This window comes from Argiope bruennichi, chromosome 2, assembly GCF_947563725.1.
Source record: "Argiope bruennichi chromosome 2, qqArgBrue1.1, whole genome shotgun sequence".
Taxonomy (NCBI): Eukaryota; Metazoa; Arthropoda; class Arachnida; order Araneae; family Araneidae; genus Argiope; species Argiope bruennichi.
Window position 1 is genome coordinate 48,963,432 of NC_079152.1, and position 20,069 is coordinate 48,983,500.

The 20,069-nt window shown below is 29.8% G+C and overlaps 1 protein-coding gene across 5 annotated transcripts in view; it reads right to left on the minus strand.

Moving 5' to 3' along the window:
- Positions 1 to 20,069, minus strand: part of LOC129956829 (inaD-like protein) — a 924,555-nt gene that overhangs the window by 486,265 nt on the left and 418,221 nt on the right. For all 5 annotated transcript variants that reach the window (XM_056068787.1, XM_056068794.1, XM_056068783.1 and 2 more), the window contains one exon: positions 17,613 to 17,760. In XM_056068787.1, coding sequence (XP_055924762.1) covers positions 17,613 to 17,760 — 148 coding nt within the window. The remainder of the gene's footprint in view (positions 1 to 17,612; positions 17,761 to 20,069) is intronic.

The window sequence follows — 20,069 nt, forward strand, 5'->3', positions numbered from 1 at the left end:
CTTCATCTTGGATCAATTCTATTTTCCACAAATATTTCTTATATGCATGCGAGATTACATATTGCAGATTTAAATAAAAATTTCGGGAACATTATTCCTATGATTATTTTTATAGTTCGGATATTATTTATAAACAGTGTCCAACAAGAAAAAATTATTCAAAATGTTCTGCACAGTATAGCGTTGAATATATCCTGTCGTGTCATTTTACCAATTACTTTATACATACAGTATACACGTTATATGATATTCCTTTTCTAACAAACAACGATTCTGTATTCACTAAAAATCATGAATGCGAAAAAGCATTCCGTTTCTTGAACTACTGTTAAATCGATGTTTGTTTCGCCGTCTTAAGGGCAACAGTTTCAAGCGAGTACGAGGCATAAAACCGATCTTGCAGCTAGTGAGGCAAGATATTTTTAACTGATTATGATTGTTCCATGCAAAATGTCCAAGAATGGTTCGTAAGTGCCGACGAATACTGTAAAGAGGCGGAATACGAATTATTCCCATGCAAAAATGTAAAAAAATGGTTGTTAAGTGCCAATGTATATTGTGAAGTGGTAGAATATGAATGAAGATGAGCTAGAAGATTCATCAATGACAATTCACAGCGGTTTTGTTTTTTTTAAATAAGAAATCTGCTGTCAAATCCAAAATTACCAGTATTAACTTTGAATCAACTGAGTTGAGCAATTGAAATGGATCTATTTGACCAAGATATCGTCCGAATTAGAAAAGACGTAACAGCGCAAAGATGCCAAATATCAAATAGAAACCTCATAAAGAAATTTTATCGCTCTCGGTCTTTTTTCATTCAGTGTTTTTTAAATAAAAAAGTTTGTCTTTAAAAAAAAATTGCCTTTTCCGATTTATATAAAATTAAGTCTTATTTATTTTACCTCTGTTGGCATTTAAGTTTGACAACTTTGCTATAAAGTTATTGACAACAATCTTCAAAAGTTCAAAAAGATGATAATTTATTAATACGAGTCACGAAATATAAAAGACAAAACAAGTAAACAAAGTTCTTGAAGGAAAACAAGAACAACACGACATTTTTCGAATCCACACAGACACCCACTTGATTCAATTTGCTGAAATTTTAACGCGCAAAGGGGGGGGGAGGTAGGAAGGAATGCGCTAAACTAAAATAGTTTTCTTATATCTGTCATTCATATTCCACAAACCAGCTTTGAAATTGTGTCGCAGGTACTTTTTTGTTCGCACATTCTTTTCCCTAATGCCGCTTTGCTGTTCTATACTAGAAAAAATGCAGGAGGGGAAAGAAAAAAAAAAAAGGGAAATTTTCTTTATCGGGGAAAAAAGACGAAGTTGGTAGAATCAATTTATGCATAATGCAGTTCACTGCTGAGCGTTTTTTTAAAAAATTTCCCATCTTTTTCTTATTTTTATTTCACAGCTGAGCAGGGCGGAGGCACAGAACACGACTCGCTACAATATTTCGCAGATTCTCTCTCGCGACTGCACCTCATTAGCATATGCTCGAAGGGGCAAAGCGATAAAGAGTAATATTTCCGAAGAAAACCGAGACAGCTCATACGCCTCGCGACTTTAATTTATTCCGTACAAATTTTCGACAAGTCTGCTTTTCTGGAATCGGATTCGAAATTGGTTGATTTGCGAAAGTTTAGGGTGACATTTCAGAAGAAGAAAATTCGGGGGTTGTGGAAGAATTAACCGGAGTTTAGGAGAAATCTTTTTTCCAGAAGATCTAACTAAAATAAAAGCATCAGAAAGAGAAGAAAAAATATATTGGACTATACAGCAATGTTACCCAGGACAAGTTCATTCTATAAAACTGAATTAAACAGGGTGTCCCTGAATTCACGGGACAAACTTTAAGGGTAGGCAAAATACATACAAAGAAACAATTTGTGTATAACAATATGGTTTCGGAAATGAAAAGTGTAGGTGGAACAAGTAAGTGTAAGAGAATCCAAGTAAGGCGGGGAAATGTAGTGTCTATCAGATTTCAGAAGAGTATATGCTAATTACTTGCTAGAAGCTACTAGGCCTGTATCGATGCTGGAAGTGGCACATTTGTGCACTTACTAAAATATTATGTAAGTAAAGAGCTTTGTCTTCATTTCCTCGGCATTTCTTGTTTTTTTACGCCGGAACTTTTCATTTTCGACCCACACTGCATTACAAAAAATACTTCTTTATACGTATTTTACATACCTTTAAAGTTTCGCCCATGAATTCAGGGACACCTTGCATAAATGAAATAACGAATTGAAAATGTAGCAGCTACATCTTCAAAACACTATTTTCTTTCAGCTTTAGAATCGCATTTTAACAAATACAATTCCTTGGCAGTAAAAAGAAAAATGAGTACACCGAATCACCAAAAGAGAACACAGATACAGAAAGCAAATTATTCAAAAGCTGAATGGCAAATCTACGAGTTTATGAAATATAGAAGAGATTATTTAATGGTTTTTAAATATGATTCGGAATAATGGATAAGCTTAGCTCTGACAAAGAGGATTAAAAAAATATCAATTTATAATTACCGAAACAGCATTAAAATTAAGAATTCAATAATATAAGGACTGTTTATATGTTTCTTGTTAACTACTAGTAGACGTATCCGTCTAGAAGGGTTGATATCTTGTTAAAATAACTTGTATATGACAATTATAAATTAACTGATGAACGCTGTATTGAAAAATCTCATGCACATTAGCAGAGATTTCCAGAAATAAAACAGAAAATTACATTATTTGCAGTACACTTTGAATTTAAATAAAACATAACATCAAAAGTTTTGCTGCATTGCACTGGGATATCCACCATGCATAATCTTTACGAATTCTCAAATTAAAACTAATCGCTAAAATCAGTCCGAATTTAACATTATAAAAATCACCAGACCTCAATTCATTATCTTTTGCTACAATCCAGCATAATAATAGTAAGCGAAGTCTCAAGTTTACGATTCCGTAACTAATTTTTATTCGCACGCTGATAAATCACTTACAAAAAAGTTCAGAATTCGATTTCGATAATGATAAAGTCCATAAGGGCAGAGATATTTGTAACTCAACCCCGCGTTATAGACAGCGGCGGACGATTATATGCATTAATATGCGAATGTCTGAAGATTCATTCGCAGCCATTCTAATGATAAAGCCTGTCGTTTATGCAAAGCAAAGCGTTGGTTTTTTTGTCTTTTTCTGCTCTGACAGTAAATGGAATCTCCAGGCAGCAGAGATCAGTAAAGGATATAAACCATAAAATTTGCATGATGACATTAGAATTATTCACAGTTGTTGATTTAATAAAAATCAATTCTTTCGAACTACTTTAAATGAAGATAGAGAATGTGGAGAAATCCCACTTTCTTTCAAATTCACCCAAAGAAAAACTTCGAGCTAACTTTGTGAAAATTTTTGCAAAAAAGATTTAATACGATTCATAATGTTTTAGTATTTATTGACAATCAGCACGATAAAGCAGTGTCAATTTTTATTTCTTTTTACGTTTTCAATCTCAGTTTAATTTTTCCAAATTTATCTAGCTGCTTTAACTGTAGAATTTTGGAGAAATTTCATTTTTTTTTCCTTTCCTTTTAAATTCATTTTTTTTTTACATGCCTTCAAATCGCAGATATATAATGTCCAAATGGATATGTAGATTCCATGATTATTTACCCAACAAATATAAAAGTGATGCAAATATCTGAATTATTCACACGTGAAGGAATTCTATACCTTTTTCAATGTATCATACTAAATCATTAATAAAAAAGTAAGCAAAATTAAGATTTTGCGACACTGAAATGCGGCACTTTCCATTAAAGCTTATACGAATTGTACTACACAAGTTAATTATAGCAACATCAATGAATACTAGACACGTGATACGCTGCTTTTAGAATAATACCAGCTTCATATCTTACAAATGTTACATAATATAGCATATAATATACAACGAGTAAATAACACTATTAAGCGAAAAATTAAAAAGATTGCACAGGAAATAACAACATTATGCAATAAATTGAAAACAATGCAGAAGATATCATCTATACATAATATAAAATGAAGTCTCCTGAAAGCGTCTCTATGTTTTTGAAAGAGAAAAACACGAGAAATACTTAACTGATATCGGAAATATTCGTACCATTTTGTAGAGCATTTACTGAGGAAGATTTTAGTGTACTGAAGTCATATCAAAATGAAAAAAAAAAGTTTTATTGCATAAAACAGCAGTATTTGTGCTTTGCATTTATCCACGCATGTGCGAGGACAAGCATTTCACACTTCTGGAATAGACTTAAGCGTAGAATGTTTTTCTCATTTCTAGAGTTACATCCAAACTAAATCTTTTTGTCTTGGCACTAGGAGGAAAAACAGCCAATATAGTTTACAAAGAAATATTATGAAGCAAGCTGAATTTTATTTTCATATCAGATAACACAGAGTTGATAAACAAGTGTGGAACAGTGGGTACAATAACTATTCTATATTTTTAAATTTTAAAACAGCTTTTCTATTATATATTTTTAATGAATTGTTTTGTCTATGAGTATATCCTAGTTTTGCCTTTTTAACAGTCTAAATATTTCTGAATGTGTGCTATAAAAAATCGTTTTGTAGTGATTTTTGATGATTCCTAAATATATTTTTATATTTGTTTGATGTTGCGTGACATGAACATGTCATATAGGGTAGAAGCTAGATTTAAGTTTACAGCTAATTTTTCCTAATCGATGTTACGCCACGGGCAACACTGTGCGGGTACTGCTAATTAAATAATAAATTAAAACATTGAGCAAGGAATAACACCATTAAATAATAAATTAAAGCCATAACACAGATTTTTTTTTAATGATACAATAAATTGAAAGTTTAGGGAGATTTTAATACCAGTTGAGCATTTGAGTTAATCATTCTGAAAACTATCAATAATATGCAATTTCATGAATAAAACAAATCGTAGATATCTATTTAAATATGCTTTTCCAGAAAAAAAGATTTAAAAAAATGCTGTTTAATAAATTTTAAATGGCAAGAAATTTTAGTTTCAAATTAAAAAAAAAATGAACAAAAATGAAATCTGCTATCCCAAATTTCAAGTTATCATGTGAGAACATTTTTTCCGATGAATTGCTTAGAGCTAAAGAGCGATATTTGAAACTCAGAATCAAAACGGAGACGTTTTGTGTTGAACGTTGACGGTTGCGATTCAGAATCCAAATGGACACGTACTGTGTTTGAAGCACAGAGCATACGTTTAAGCTTTCTTCGTTTCCGTTGTAAAGCTATTTTGCGTTCATGTTTAATTCGATCAGCTTCTAATTTTAAATTTTCATCATTCGTTTTTGTTGATTGATGGTTTTGTCTCTGAAGGTTTGATTTATGGTTTTGTTGCGGCCTCTGTTCACTCTTTCGTTCTGTTTCTATTTTTTTCTTTGCAATGCTTTTGGGAGAAAGCTTAGGACGTCCCATTTGTGATTTACTCATTGCCTACGCGCTTTCGAGCTTCAAACCCCACTAACCAAAACAACATCATGTTCTTTTTGCGTTCTCGTTTTCGCTTATCGGCTCCTAATAACGTAAGCGACGTAAATGTCGTATCGTTCGATAGAAGACATCGAGAGAGTGTATCGATGTCAGTCGTAAAGAGAGTTTTTGCAAAAACAAGGTCGAAAACCTCGCTCGAAAATTCAAATTTTGAGAGCCCGTATCTCGCGAATCACTTGGAGTAGCAGCGTGAAACTCATATCTTTACGTTCATTTCAGCGAGTACTATCCAACGATATGAGCAAATGCAACATAACTCGAATTTGAAAATTTCGAGATCCGATCTCTTACCCTATCGAGACAAGAGTTTCAGTAAAAATGACATTCGACTCTACCCATCGAGACGAGTGTTTAGATGGGTCTCACTCGTCTCTACGTTGCATAGAAGCCGAGATATAACAACTTCCGGTCTGACCGAAAGTTAATGTCATCGATATTAATTTGACCAATATTAAACAAAATCCGTACTGTGCATGCGCAATGGGTCCAAAATTTTGGGGGGCTTAGAGAAACCCCGTGGGCATTTCTAAGTGAAAACCCCATGTCCTTAACATGTAGTTTAAGAGATATAACGAAAACCATCAGCGTATGCGCAGTAGATGACACCATGGGTGATCTTCTATAGCCCGTAGGATTACTATGGTGGAAACCCACTGTCTCTAACATATATAGTTTACAACGAAAATCATCTCGTATGCGCAGTAGATGACTCCATGTGGGACCTTCTATAGCCTCGTAGGATTACTATGGTGAAAACCCCATGTCTCTAACAGCAGGTCAACCTTTTAAAAACGCATCTGCTTTCAAAGAAGCATACATAATAATAATGGAATACTGGTAAAAGCAGGTGAAGATGAAAATAGCAATTTATGCTTTCTTCATTGTCTACGCGATTTCGAGCTTCAATTATTCGTTGCCTTCAATTATTCAAAACTCCTTAATCAAAAACAATATCAGGTTCTCACATGATAACAAATAAATGCACTGCTTTTATGTCTCGTGACTCTACTACATATATATCTAAATGTTACATACAAACTTAAATGATTTTCACCGGTGAACCTTGCGCTTAACTAAAAGCAATAATGTAATCAGATACCAAACGCATTCTATGCATTTCAAGCTCATTATTTCCAAGTATAATGAATACATTACAACCAGATTTGAAAAACTGAATCATGGCGCACAATATATCTCTTATTATGTATAAATTAACTTAGTAAAAAGGCAAAGTACGAATTTTTTCATTTTATTGAAACTCTGTATCCAAACAATCAATAGTTTGAAGTCTGTTTCCCATTACGAAATCATGCTTAATTTAAAATCATGATTCTACATTATATTGTCAGGTTGCAAAAAAATTTTGATATTCATCATTTTATACGAAATTATTATTAGAATTTACTGTATAAAAAGGGTAAATGTTGTTAGAAAACTTTTGGCAAAACCTTTACCTTTCAGAACAATTTCAAACGGTGAGAACATCGAATTTTATTCCTGAAGGAGTATCAACGAAATTAATCAGAAACATCAACTTATTTAAAATAAAAATTAAGCTCTAATTGCTTTTTGAAAAAAAAAACCTTCATTAGACAGCATTTTAATAAACAAGAAGAAAAAAAAGGAAAAGAAATTAATTACTAAATCTTTTAAGAAATTCTTTTTATTTAAAATATTTTACGAAAGGATTTCATTAATTAATTTTAAAAAAAGCCAATACGAACAAGTAATCTTCCAAGAAGCGAATTCTTTCAAATAGAATCCAATCCTACACAAAATTAATTACGTCAATCATATTTTTTAATCTTCAAATTAGCGTAGGACATCTCTTGATTAGCATTTCCAAAACAGCAATTATTTGCAGGAAATTTTATTCGTTCACATTTTTCGTTCATTTACTTAAGAAGGGAGGATTATAAAATCGGCAAGCTCTTATTTCATTTTAATTGTCAAGCAGAGTATTATTGTTTTTTGCAATTAAAATATTTCTCTAGAATTGATTCGATTCCTGAAATTTTCATTCATTTTGGCTGAGATCAGAACCTTACTGCAATCTGAATTAAATAATGACAAAAAGACAGAGGTAAAAACACAAAATGAAAAATGAATTATTAAGAATACACACAAGTATGCGTGTTATTGCTCTACATATATTATGGCTTTTAAATACGAATTCTAATTCATTCTAGCGTTTATTAAAAAATATTTTTTATATTTTATATACTTCCACATATCAGATACAAAAAAAAAATAGTTTAAAAAAAACTAGCATCATTGAAAATAAAATTATAAAATATTCAAGATGGCGGGAAATCGCTTTCCCTAGAAGATAACACTAGGCAGTAAAAAAGGTAGAAATTTTTTTAAAAAAATGACAAGTCTGACAAAAGACACTGTTTAATTGTCGCTGATAACGATAATTGAGTAAGCTTTTCAGAGCATTCTATTCATGTTATATCAGAACATTTGATTGCAGTAATATTAAAAACGACCAGTTAATAGTAAAACTGAGAGGAATTAATTAACAATAAAACAAAAACGCACATAAATAAACCAGCTCAGGTATACATGAGAGAAGCTGTCAGGCCTGCAGACCTTATAACTTCCAATAGTGTCAATAAAATATAAAATAGAGTTTGCATGCAGTAAATGAGAATTTAAAATGTATTGCTACGAATATGTAATACTGCTTCCCAACGCAATAAATTTCCTAGTAAGAAAGATAGTTTTACAGATAGCTCTGCAGGACGCTGAATGGATGACTAATCAATGACCACCGGCTTTGAAGACAAAATCAAAAATTCCTGAATTTCCAAGAATATTAAAGCTGGCTGCATTAGAGTCGATTCGAATTTAGGATCTTTCTAGAAGAGTCTTTTCGAGTATTGACTCAATATCAAAACACAGCTGAAATGTATAGAAAAAAGCACTTGCAGTAAAAGCAGCAAATCAGTAATAAACAACTGTAACAAAACAAAGTGCTCGCAGGTGGGAAACTTCGCTCAACCACGGAATTCTGTCGTTTCGCTATTATAAAGAAAAGCAAGATATTATAACATTATAATTACAGCTGTCATTCTAACATTATAACAGAAAGACAAGAAACTTCAGAAGTTGAGCGAAGTTTCTCACCTGCAAGTTCATAGTAAGCACTTTTTATTGCTACAATTGTTTATTACTGATTTGCTGCTGTTTACTGGAAGTGCTTTTTTTCTATATATTTCAACTGTGTTTTGTTATTGTGAATCAAGAAGAATGAAACGCCTTTATCAGTTAATGAGAAATCTGAATTTTTTTTACCACATCAGACAGAGATTTAGATATTTCGGAAACAAAATGAAATTTATAATTATAACATAAGTTAATAAATGTAATATGCATAGAACTTATTAGCAAGATTTTAATGAGTAAAAAAATAGATATAATGATGTGGAAAGCAGAACTATAAGCATTAGATAAAATAATAATAATAATAGGTAAATATAAAATAGATAATGCATTAAAAGCAAATAAAACAATAATATAAAGAAATGATGATTAAAATATTAATAATTATTATGACAGATGATATATCTAAGTAACATTTGATGGACTAATGGATATAGAGAAAAAAAAGAAAAAGAAATATGATCATATATTACAGGAGATATTTTTATATAAAAGAGCAATAGAAAACAGAGATGGAAACACTGCCAATAAATACCCTCCAACATTTTTGCTTGATTTGTACGATGATAATGATTGATACATAGAGAAGTATTAAACTAAATAAATACTGCGATGATGAGTTTTCTTTCTGCAACTAAAATAAATCAGTGATACAAGCTCCTTTTACAAACAAACTTCCAAACAATTACAGTAGACTCCCGATTATCCGCGCCTGCCGCACAAAGTTTTTTTTTTTTAACTGATTTCTTCAAAAAGGTGCAGTTTTACAGTTATGCTTTTGTAATTACATAATACATTACAGTATTAAAACAAAACATATATATTCATTTTTCTGTGTATCCTTGACGTCTCTCGTAAGTACAAAGCACTTTTCTGTTTTCATTAACAAAATGCATTTTAGGTTAGTTTTGAGTGATATACTAAAATATTAAGCGTTAGTTAAACATTTCCTGCTGTTTATTTCACGTTTTATTGTACATAAAACGATCTTTTAAAGTTGGAATGACTGTTTTCTCTTTTGCTATACCCGTTTTTAGCTTTTTTCGGATTATCCGCGAGTTTTGTTATCCGCGGTGGCCGCACCACCCAATTCCGCGGATAATCGGGAGTGCACTGTATTTAAAAAAGTTCGTTACCACTGAATTCAATCAAATAGTGAATATTCGCAATTATAAATATCATTTTCATAGATTAGTCCAATCCACTTATTCTTTTAAACATAAATTTAGGGATAAAAATGCTAATTTTTCACAGAAGTACGAGTAAAAATTTCAACAAGGTCAAACATATAAGGAAATGTATGAGAAAATTTAATAAATAAGAATATACAAACATTTATCAATTTCATCGATCTCTATAATTTCCCGAATTAATAGGACATATATGAGATAATAAGATTCTAAATAAATATGATTTATTTACTTTTATTCTTTACTTGAGACTAAAATTCGATGTTCAGAAAATAAACTTATATCGCATTGTTAAACATTTTGATTAAAAAGAGAAACAAACAGTTCTTGGAAATACTCTATTTGCAAAATGATATGTATATAAATCATACAATTTACAGAGGAATATCTACTTCATTTATATCGAATATTTCTAGTATTGAAACGAAACAAATGCAAATTTTTAAATATACAATAAAAGATAGAAATCAAACACATTTATTTCTATTACATTTTAAATTTCACTAAAATATTCATGCTGTTATAGGAGTTAACAAGCATAATCTCTTATTTGATGGTTTAGACTAAAAGGAAATTCTAAAGAGGAAATTAATTATATCATCGAAACATATAAAACGGTTTATTATTAAGAGAAGAATAAAAAATGCTTCTTTTCGCAAGAAATAAAAATGGTGGTAAAATATGCAGAAATTGAAATCTGAGCATACATTATCATGAGATATATAAAATACATGTCCAAACTTCTTTCTTATAGAAAACTAGCAGTACCTGCACATCATTTCCCCTTGGCATAATACCCAAGAGGAAATATTAGATTTAAATATAAGTATAGCCTCCACCCGATATGACAAGGATATGTTACGCAACATCAAACAAACATAAAAACATTTAGAAGTCCTCAAAAATAAATGCAAAACAATTTTTTATAGCATACATTCAGAAATATTTAGCCTTTTTTATTTGGATACGACTTCAATATTCTAAAAAATTCCGCAACAAATGCCCTACAAAATACTATAAATATCCCCAATATCAGTTAATTTTTTTGGGGCATACTAAGTTTTGAATCGCTGTTTTAAATCAGACGTAAACAAAGAATTGCATCGCATATGCATATCACAGCTCTTTCTATTTGTACAAGCTCAGTTTGAGGTTTTCGCACATGTAAAAGCACAGATACTGCTGTTTTACGCATGCGCGACTCGCATTTTGAAAATAATTAAAATCGCAATTATAAAAGTCCTTTTATTTATTTTGACATGACTTAAATACACTAAAATCTTCCCCTATATATGCCTACAGAATGATATAAATATCTCCAAAATTATTTAAGTATTTCTCGAGTTTTTCTCTTTCAAACATATAAACGCTTTCAGGAGACTTCATTTTATACTTTATATAGATTAAAATAAAATGAAGTAATATTCTCGCTCAACATTTAATTGGGGCATTAAAAAGTTTAGTAAATTCAAGAATACGTTTAGGGAAATCATGATTAGCATCACTCTGGCTTCAAAAGAATTTTCAATTAGAACAACTTTCAAAGAACAATAATTAATTTCTTGCACTTACGCCAACAGAACTAAAATTATCGCATTAAATTTGTAACCTCGTGCTCAGAACTATAAAGCTGTTACGGAACAAATCATTAGTCTTTTGAGATTAATGTGAAAGATGAAGAATTCCTCATTAAGTGAAAGAGTAATTTCTAAATAACATATGGATGTATATCAGGGAGTATTTAGTGCACGAGCAAGTAATTAAAATCATTTAAAAATGAAAGATTTTTATGAAAAGATTCCATATAAAAAGAGTAAAAGGTAGTGAAGAAGAAAATATTTAATAAAACTACAAATTATATATCAAATTTGCAGTTTTGTTAAAAGGTGATTTTTTTATTCCCAAATTATACGAAAAAGTTCTATTTCTTTTCCGGCAGCATAATAATTATGTTGCAATAAATAAGATTAGGTATAAACTATTTTCACAAAAAGGGCCTTTATTTTGAAAATTAAGAAACCCCTTCCCATTTAGAAGCAATGCTGAATTAAGCAACTCGCATATCGATATGAAATGACGAGAAGGAAAAAAGGAACTTCTCATTTTCTATATATTTACTTACACGTTCATATCCATATCTTTAGAGGGAAAATGATTTTTTTTAATTTTATTTATTTAAGCATACCTGATTTTTATGTCTGGCGGAATATAATATGATTATAATATAAAGCAGCATATTTCTTCTAAAAGCAAAATTATTTCGCTAAAAAAATAAAATAAATTCTTCAACGTCATTAATGAGCATTATTAATATTGCGATATTATTTCCTTCAGCATTTTATGGATTCCTTATCTATGATTTTTAAAAAAATGTATTATTTCAGATAAACTTACTTTTAACTTCAGATTTTTTTTTTCTTTTTTCTTCTGCGTTATTCGAAATTTTCATACTTCTCGAACTATGCTGGAGTGCTGGATATGAAGGCCCCCCCCCTACAATTTTCGTGCTTTTTCTAGGCAACTCCATGCTATAACAGAGTAACTGCATTGATTTGTGAAATCTTTCAAATCCAGCAGTATACATAGTACGTAACACAATTGCATTAACATTATATGCTACGTGGTATATGTTAACATTGTCAATCAAATACTTATATCCTGAAGACTACTTAAACGAGGTTTGTTTTTATTTTAATGGAAGAGTTATAACATCATCGGAATGAATCAAAGAATAATTTCTAGCTGTGATTAAAATAAAAATCAACCATTCCGAGACAATTGTCTCATTCTAAAAAATAAGCAAATAATAATTTAAAAAAATCTTAAATTTGCAAGAACATTCAAGATAAAAAGAAGCTTATAAAATGGCGGAAGAACGTTACATTTACGAGAACTAACAATTCATTTAAAATTCTCAAAAAGCCGAAGGACATGTTTTCTGTTATAAAATTCGGCTCGCATGAAACGGTCTCAGCGATCAATAGGCAAGATGGCGGCAGATCTTTTTTGAAAGCAATTATTTAGAGAAGCATTCAACAGGTGAAACGACTCCAGGCTTTTAACCGCTTGCCGTAGAGGGGTTTTATTTCCTTCGGAAAAGCGTGCATAATTGCCCTCGTTTTAAGAGGGATTGTTAAGAATGGAGGGAGGGTGGAAAAAAAGTTGGAGCGGAAAATGTTGCTTTAAGAGGCAAAATTTGATTGAAATCAAGTTGTCATTAAAACGAAGCTAGGAATAATAAGTTATTTTTTTAACATTAGAAATGGTATATATTTTCAAATTAATTGCAATGAACATATTTTACAGAAATAAAGACATATGAAATTATGTAACTGCTATTAAGGAAAAAATTTCTGAAAAAGTATCAACACGATTCGTTATTATAATCATTAAAAGAATTATATTTTTTCCATATAATAATTATTTATTTATTCTCGCATACAAGACATTGGAAGAAATATTCAATTATTTTGAAATAAATAATATTTGTCAAGGAATGTTAATTCTTCAATACGCAAAATAACACAGAACAATAATTTAATCTGAAACTGTTTACTCTGTAATGCTTACAAAGAGGTTATAAAATGTTTTTACAATTTATTATTTTTTGGCATTTAGAGCATTACATTTACATATATTCATTTATTTGATTGTGAGAACTATAAATTCAAATAAAAAATACATAAAAACAGCAACATTCAAACCAATTTTTTCCATATATACATCGTAATAAATTATCCAAAATAAAAAAAAAATACTACTCTAAATTCTAACAATTTTACTTTAATAATAAAATATTATTAAAATTGATCCCATTAAAAAATTTTATGAGATTTTCTAAATTCCATAAAAAAACAAACTGAAGTGGCATTAGCTTTTTATCTTGAAAAACAAACTCGTTTGATACAAAATTTTTAATTTTTTTCATTCATTTAATTAATAATGTCATTTTTCGTATCAAATTTATCTTACAATATCACATAAATAAATACAATTATATGCAATTAAGTCTTACATTTAATTATGTGCAATTTTAATCAAATTTTAAACTACTTACTTTAAACGAAGTATATTAAACAAACAATAAATAATTCATTTCAAACTACAGATTCTTTTTTGATAATTTCAACATAACGGTTTTAATTCGATTTTCCATATATCCTTTATTAATCCTTAATTAATCCTTTTTAATTGATATTTGGTTGATGTAAAAATAATTGCAATTTTCAAGGATAGATAGTACAGCAATCTTCGTGAATAATTTTTACCAGTATTGCCATTTATTTTATTTTAAGTTAGTCAATTGACATTTAATCCTTATTTCTGATGCGAGTTGCATACAATTTTTTTTTAAAAGATGTTGATATAGTTCTAATTTTAACACAGATTGTGATAAAGAGAATTTTCATTGTATTCTATTTTTATTTTCACTAACGGCAGAAAGCAGATGATCAAAAAGAAAAGTGGAAAGTTAATGGTGTTGATGATTAGTATGACTCACAGGTCAGCACCGGTTTATCAAATTTCTTTCAGTTGATTTCAAGTCCAAAATTTGAGTATCACATTAATTGAAAAAAAGTCAAATGACCATCGATTTGAGAATCTGAAAAACAATTCTTATGAGAAAGAAAAGATACTTGGGAAGTTGTGATAAATTAACTTAAAACAAATCGAAAGTTGAAATTATTTAGTGGAATTAGAAAGGTATTTGATATTTTTAGTAAATTCCAGTATATATTGTTAAAATTAGTGAAATTAGATAACTTATGAAATCGGAATAGGTAAGTTATCAAGGAATTATGTTTTTCCAATATAACGGAAAACCATCCACATTACTAGTGACTCTAAAAAAACTTAATGAAGATTAATTGAGAAGTGATGATCATGAGGTCCGGACTTCGTACCATCAAATTATCATTTGTTTATGCTTTCACAAAAACTTCTGAATAGAAGAAGTCACAATGAGAATAATACAACCAGATTGCATTTAGATACAGTTTTCTATTAATTAAAACAAAAGTTCTATGAATGTGGAAAACGAGATTGCAAAAAATATGGCTAACTGTTATCGAAAAAAAAAAAAAAAGGAAAGAATACAATTATGAAAAGTTAATTCGTGGTTTTATATTAATATTTCATTCGGGGAATGGAAAACGCAATATCTTTTGCACAACTTAATACCTTGGGATTTATAAGAAGAAAATCGGAAGCCGAGAATACCATGTATAGATAGATACATTAGCCATTGCAAATTCAAAACGCCACATTTTTCTTTTCTTTAATAAATGCAAATTCAACGATTTGTCTTCATCTTTCATGCAGATTAAAAAAAAAAAAAAGAAAAAAGAAAAACGTTTTCTTTCTGAAATTTTTATTTCGTCTTAGATAGAAGCAAAGCGTAATTCTGATGCCCCAATTTAGAATACCATATTAGAAGATTTACAATATCTTCTGGCTTAGAACTCACGAGAACCGCACAGACAGAATAATTTAGCGAATATAAGCGTTGGAAGCGAGGCGATAAGCGGCGGTAAACATTTATACGCCCGCAGTTTGACTCCTTTGGAGATTCTGCTTAATAGCGGACTATTAAACTGACAATATACTGCCAAGTAATAAATTATTTTAATGTACGGGTTAACGCGCACTTCTTGAAACAGGGTTTAAAAGACTTCAGAGAAGAGATGAAAATTCCTATTTACGTCTTTGAAATATTTTTACTTTCCAGTAAAGGTGTTTCTCAAGCCAAAAACAACAAAATGAGAATAAAAAAAGATTTTTATGCGTCAAAGAAATAATGATGCGAAACACTACAGCTTCAATGCTATTATTTATGCAGAAAATATTTTTAAATCAGTTTTTTTATACGTTTTGTAAAAGAATATTTTTTTGTTTTAATTCGTTATTAGAATTCCATTATTCACCATTTATTACCAAAGCAAAAGTTCCAGATTCAATCGCTTTACACTTTCATTAGAAATCACCAGCAAAGAAATACAAGAAACTAGATGCAGAAAAAAAAACTAGAAGTTTAAAGAAATACATGCAGTTCATTTTTATAATAATGCCTTTTAGATTTATAAACATTCCGCATAAATTAAAAGAAATCGTAGATTTATCAGCATGTATTAAAGCTCGAAATCAAATTACCACAAGTGAAGATAAAGATCAATAATGGGAAAATTTTTCAGGTATTATTTATATTAAATTTTAAGGAAATCTGAATGATAAATTCCATATGATATATCATAAAAAACGCTTTAGTGATATGTTATTTTGCATTTTAATACCCAAGCAAAATCATAACAAAATAATATACAGTAATAAATATTGTAGATTAGGTAGATTAGCATCCTCCATTTTTAAAAGAAAATCTAGGGTAAAGTTAATGAATTATTTCTTTAAAGGAAATGCAATATTTACTCTTAAAAACGCTGTTTAAAATTTTGTTTTTAGCACCACTCAGTTCATTTAGAGAACTCTGTGAACAAAAAAAAAAAAAGTATGGCAAGAGAAAAGAAAATGCAAAGATTTATATATATAAACCCTCCTGATATAGAATAAACTAGCCAATTTTAAACAGAGACTGTTGGACAAAAATGGAAAACGAGACAAAGAAAAGATTACCATAACATACTCATTAGTAGTTATAAAGAGACTACAAAAATATGGCAAAATAAAGGAAAGGTCACTGATTGGATCTCCCGAACTCTTGAGCTAAAATACTTTATTAATATATCGACATAGGCTTGATAAAAAAGAAAGCAGTGGAATTTTTTAATGATTAAACAGTCTAGAAAACAATGTAATGAAATTTTTAGAAATACACTTAAAGACCGAAAAAACATGAAATTTGTATCAGTTCAATGAAGGGAATTAACATCCCGAATGGGTTAATCTATTGCTTTAAGTACAATTGAAGTATCTTTTAATTCTCAAATTCACATCAGCACATAACGTTTGAATTCAAATACGATAGTTTTTTTTACTATTTGGTTTCTTCCTCATTTCCTAACGCATGACACATAGCTTTAATTTTTATACATTTTTAAGAAAACAAACGATGCCTTGAATTCCTTTGGCGCATGCCACTGCCAATTCCATTTGACCATGATCTCTTCTTCAAACTGAAGGTAATAATTTAATTGGTTTAAATAGTTCAATCTGAGCAAATCATAGGTAACAATCATAACATTAAAAAAATCTCCTATTTTAAAATTATTACAATAGATAGCATTCAAATAAGTTTCTTCTCAGATGACATGATAATATATTTTGATTGATATGTATCGAAATCTAATAAATGATTGATATGTTTACTGAGGATATTAAAATAGATGTTGTCTCACCGCATCACATAGCGCTTTTTTTGAAAAGAATCAAAGCTCCGTAAACCACATTTGCATCGTTACAATACGAGTACGACAATTAATGCAATTGGATATCAATATAAACTAAACGGCATTTCATATCGACATAGCCAATCTAATTTTCCTCCATTCTCTCTTTTTCGACACGGCCTTCGGAGTTGTTTCAACTATTTTTGTTCGAATTGTGCTTCAATAAGTATTTGCAATAAGTTCCAAAGTGTTTTTAATAAGCACTCAGCAATTGAAGCCTCTATTTACTCGTGGTCTAGTTTATTCCTGAAAATTATGTATATAAAAAAATTATGTCATAAAGGAGTCATTCTTACCTTTCTCACACACGTATCCAGCGATAGTTATCCCAAGTCCTTGTTGGTCCTTGACTAGCTCGACTTCGAAAGTTTCCATCTCCGGCTGGTCTTCTGCTAGGTCTTTTTCCCGTACCCCCGCCCGGCCATCGGTCGTCGAGAACGCCGCCTGCAAACACAGAAAGAAAAAAAAAAGGGCTTAGTCCAGTCCACTCACTGGAAGAAGAACAAAATAAAAGCATCTCTCTCTCTCTGAAAGCCACTTCATCCTATAAAATATATTTTAAGAAACTCCCTTGAAAGAAATGCATCTGTTCGAAAGACTTTAAAAAAGAAAAATAGCAGGTTGCAACGAAAAGAAAGAATTTAGCATTATCTCTTGAGACAGTATTTATTCACATTGATATGAGAAAGTATGCAATGAAACGCACAATATGTCCAGCTTATAAAAGTAGCTTAAAAATAGCGAGCATATACATATAACGGCACAAAAAGTCAATAATTTGAAAATGCCATTTCTCACAATGGTTCTCAATACATCAATTAAAATCTAAGTGGACTACAATTACAATTTTTGAAGTTGAGAGCAAAATAAAAACAGAATTTGCGTTGGTCTTCAGTCACTATCAAGACTCATCCAATTATCAGAAGAATAGTCATGTTTTATTGCATTGATGGGCAAACTCAAGTCATTACCTTTCTCAAATAAAAATCTGTTACATTTTTCATTGAAGCGCACCAATGACACTTCCAAAACGATTTAATTCATTTATTCATAGCGGTAGCCATTGATATGCTAACATATGAAATCAATATATATATTACATAGTGTGCATTGCATCATATGAAAATGTATGAAGTGGAAAGCCAATACAAATCTGAATAATATTAGCTACATATCTATTGATAGTAAAAGATAATGATGGCATTCTACATCTATAAAACCTGATCTAGAATTATCGAATTTGACATAAATATATCGGGAGGGGGGGGCGAAAATGAATAATCATAACAATTTTAATTAGAATTTTCAATAATTAAAAATTAAGCGAGATTCTGGCATTTTCCCATAATACTCAATAATTTTATTATAAAAAAATTATTTTTAAAACATCTCAAAATTACAATATTTTTAAGACACCAATTGAGTTACCGATACCTGTTGCAAATATTTCTTGAAATTTAGACAAATTATTACAATTTTACTTAATTTTCTTCCGCTAATTTTTATTGCTGCAATGAAATTTTAAAACCTTGCATCGTTTCATTAAATAATTAATTGCGTGATTTTCTTCCATTATTGAAAACTAAAAGGAACGATCTTATTTGTCAGCAAAATTTATACGAAAGATAATGAAAGCAACGTTAGATGTTGCGGAAGTCAGCGTGAAATTTTATGATAGACAGCTAGGACAATTATGTGTTCTTAATCACATTATCATATGGGACTTGATTCCATTAAGCATTTACTCCTTTACACAACAAACAAAACTAGAAGAAAAATATTAGTTACGTTTAGGTATCGGAAAAAAAAATGTCCGATAGATAATGGGAAAAAAGTTAATATCTACAGAATCCTTTTATGCTCAATAGTTTTTGCGTTATTTATATATCGAAAAAAGTTTTTAAACAAATTTATTTTTAACACGTTTTTAAATTACGTTTATGTTTATGTTACGAATACATTAAGGTTAAATTTATAGTTTCAACTTAAAATGCAGTTATTTTCCCATCGCCAAGAAATAGACATATTTCTTTTATTTCACATTAAGTTGGATGCACATCATATATGTCAGATTTGAGAGCAATCATTTTAAAAACAAGAATAATGCAAAGAAAAAAGTTCAAAAGCGGCACGCAAAAAGATAAAATCGCTACTATAAATTACTAACTTAAATGAAGTTATATAATTAATAAAATAAACCTAATTAAATTAATTAATAAAATAAACCTAAAATATTTCAAGGGCATTCTTCCACTTAAAAATGTTAAATGACAATAAAATTTATAAAAGTAGTACAATGAATAGACATTTCTCCATTTTTTTTAAAAATTATTAACATACTAATTTTGCAATAATGCATTTATTTTTTATTTATTATTATTTTTTGCTTCGAAATTGTAAGAGAAAGGACTCACCTAGAAACTGATTTTGCTTTCATAGATATGTAGAAAAGATGCGATAAGATATGGTTGCTAGATATACAATGGATAGAGAGATATGTCAACGTAGCAATATGATAATTAGTTTGCTAAGCTTCCTATGCCTAATATTATAAGTTTTGGATTTCAAAAAAAGCTCACATCTTTTAAATGATATGCAGAATCGCATAAATAATTAGTTATAAAATTTCATTAATTCATGATATGAATCGTTGTCAGTCAGAGAGTTTATATTTCATCAGTTAGAACAGTGCAAGTAATCCATGCGTACGTTGGTAAAACTATCGAGACCCACACGAAACTGGTGATCCATAT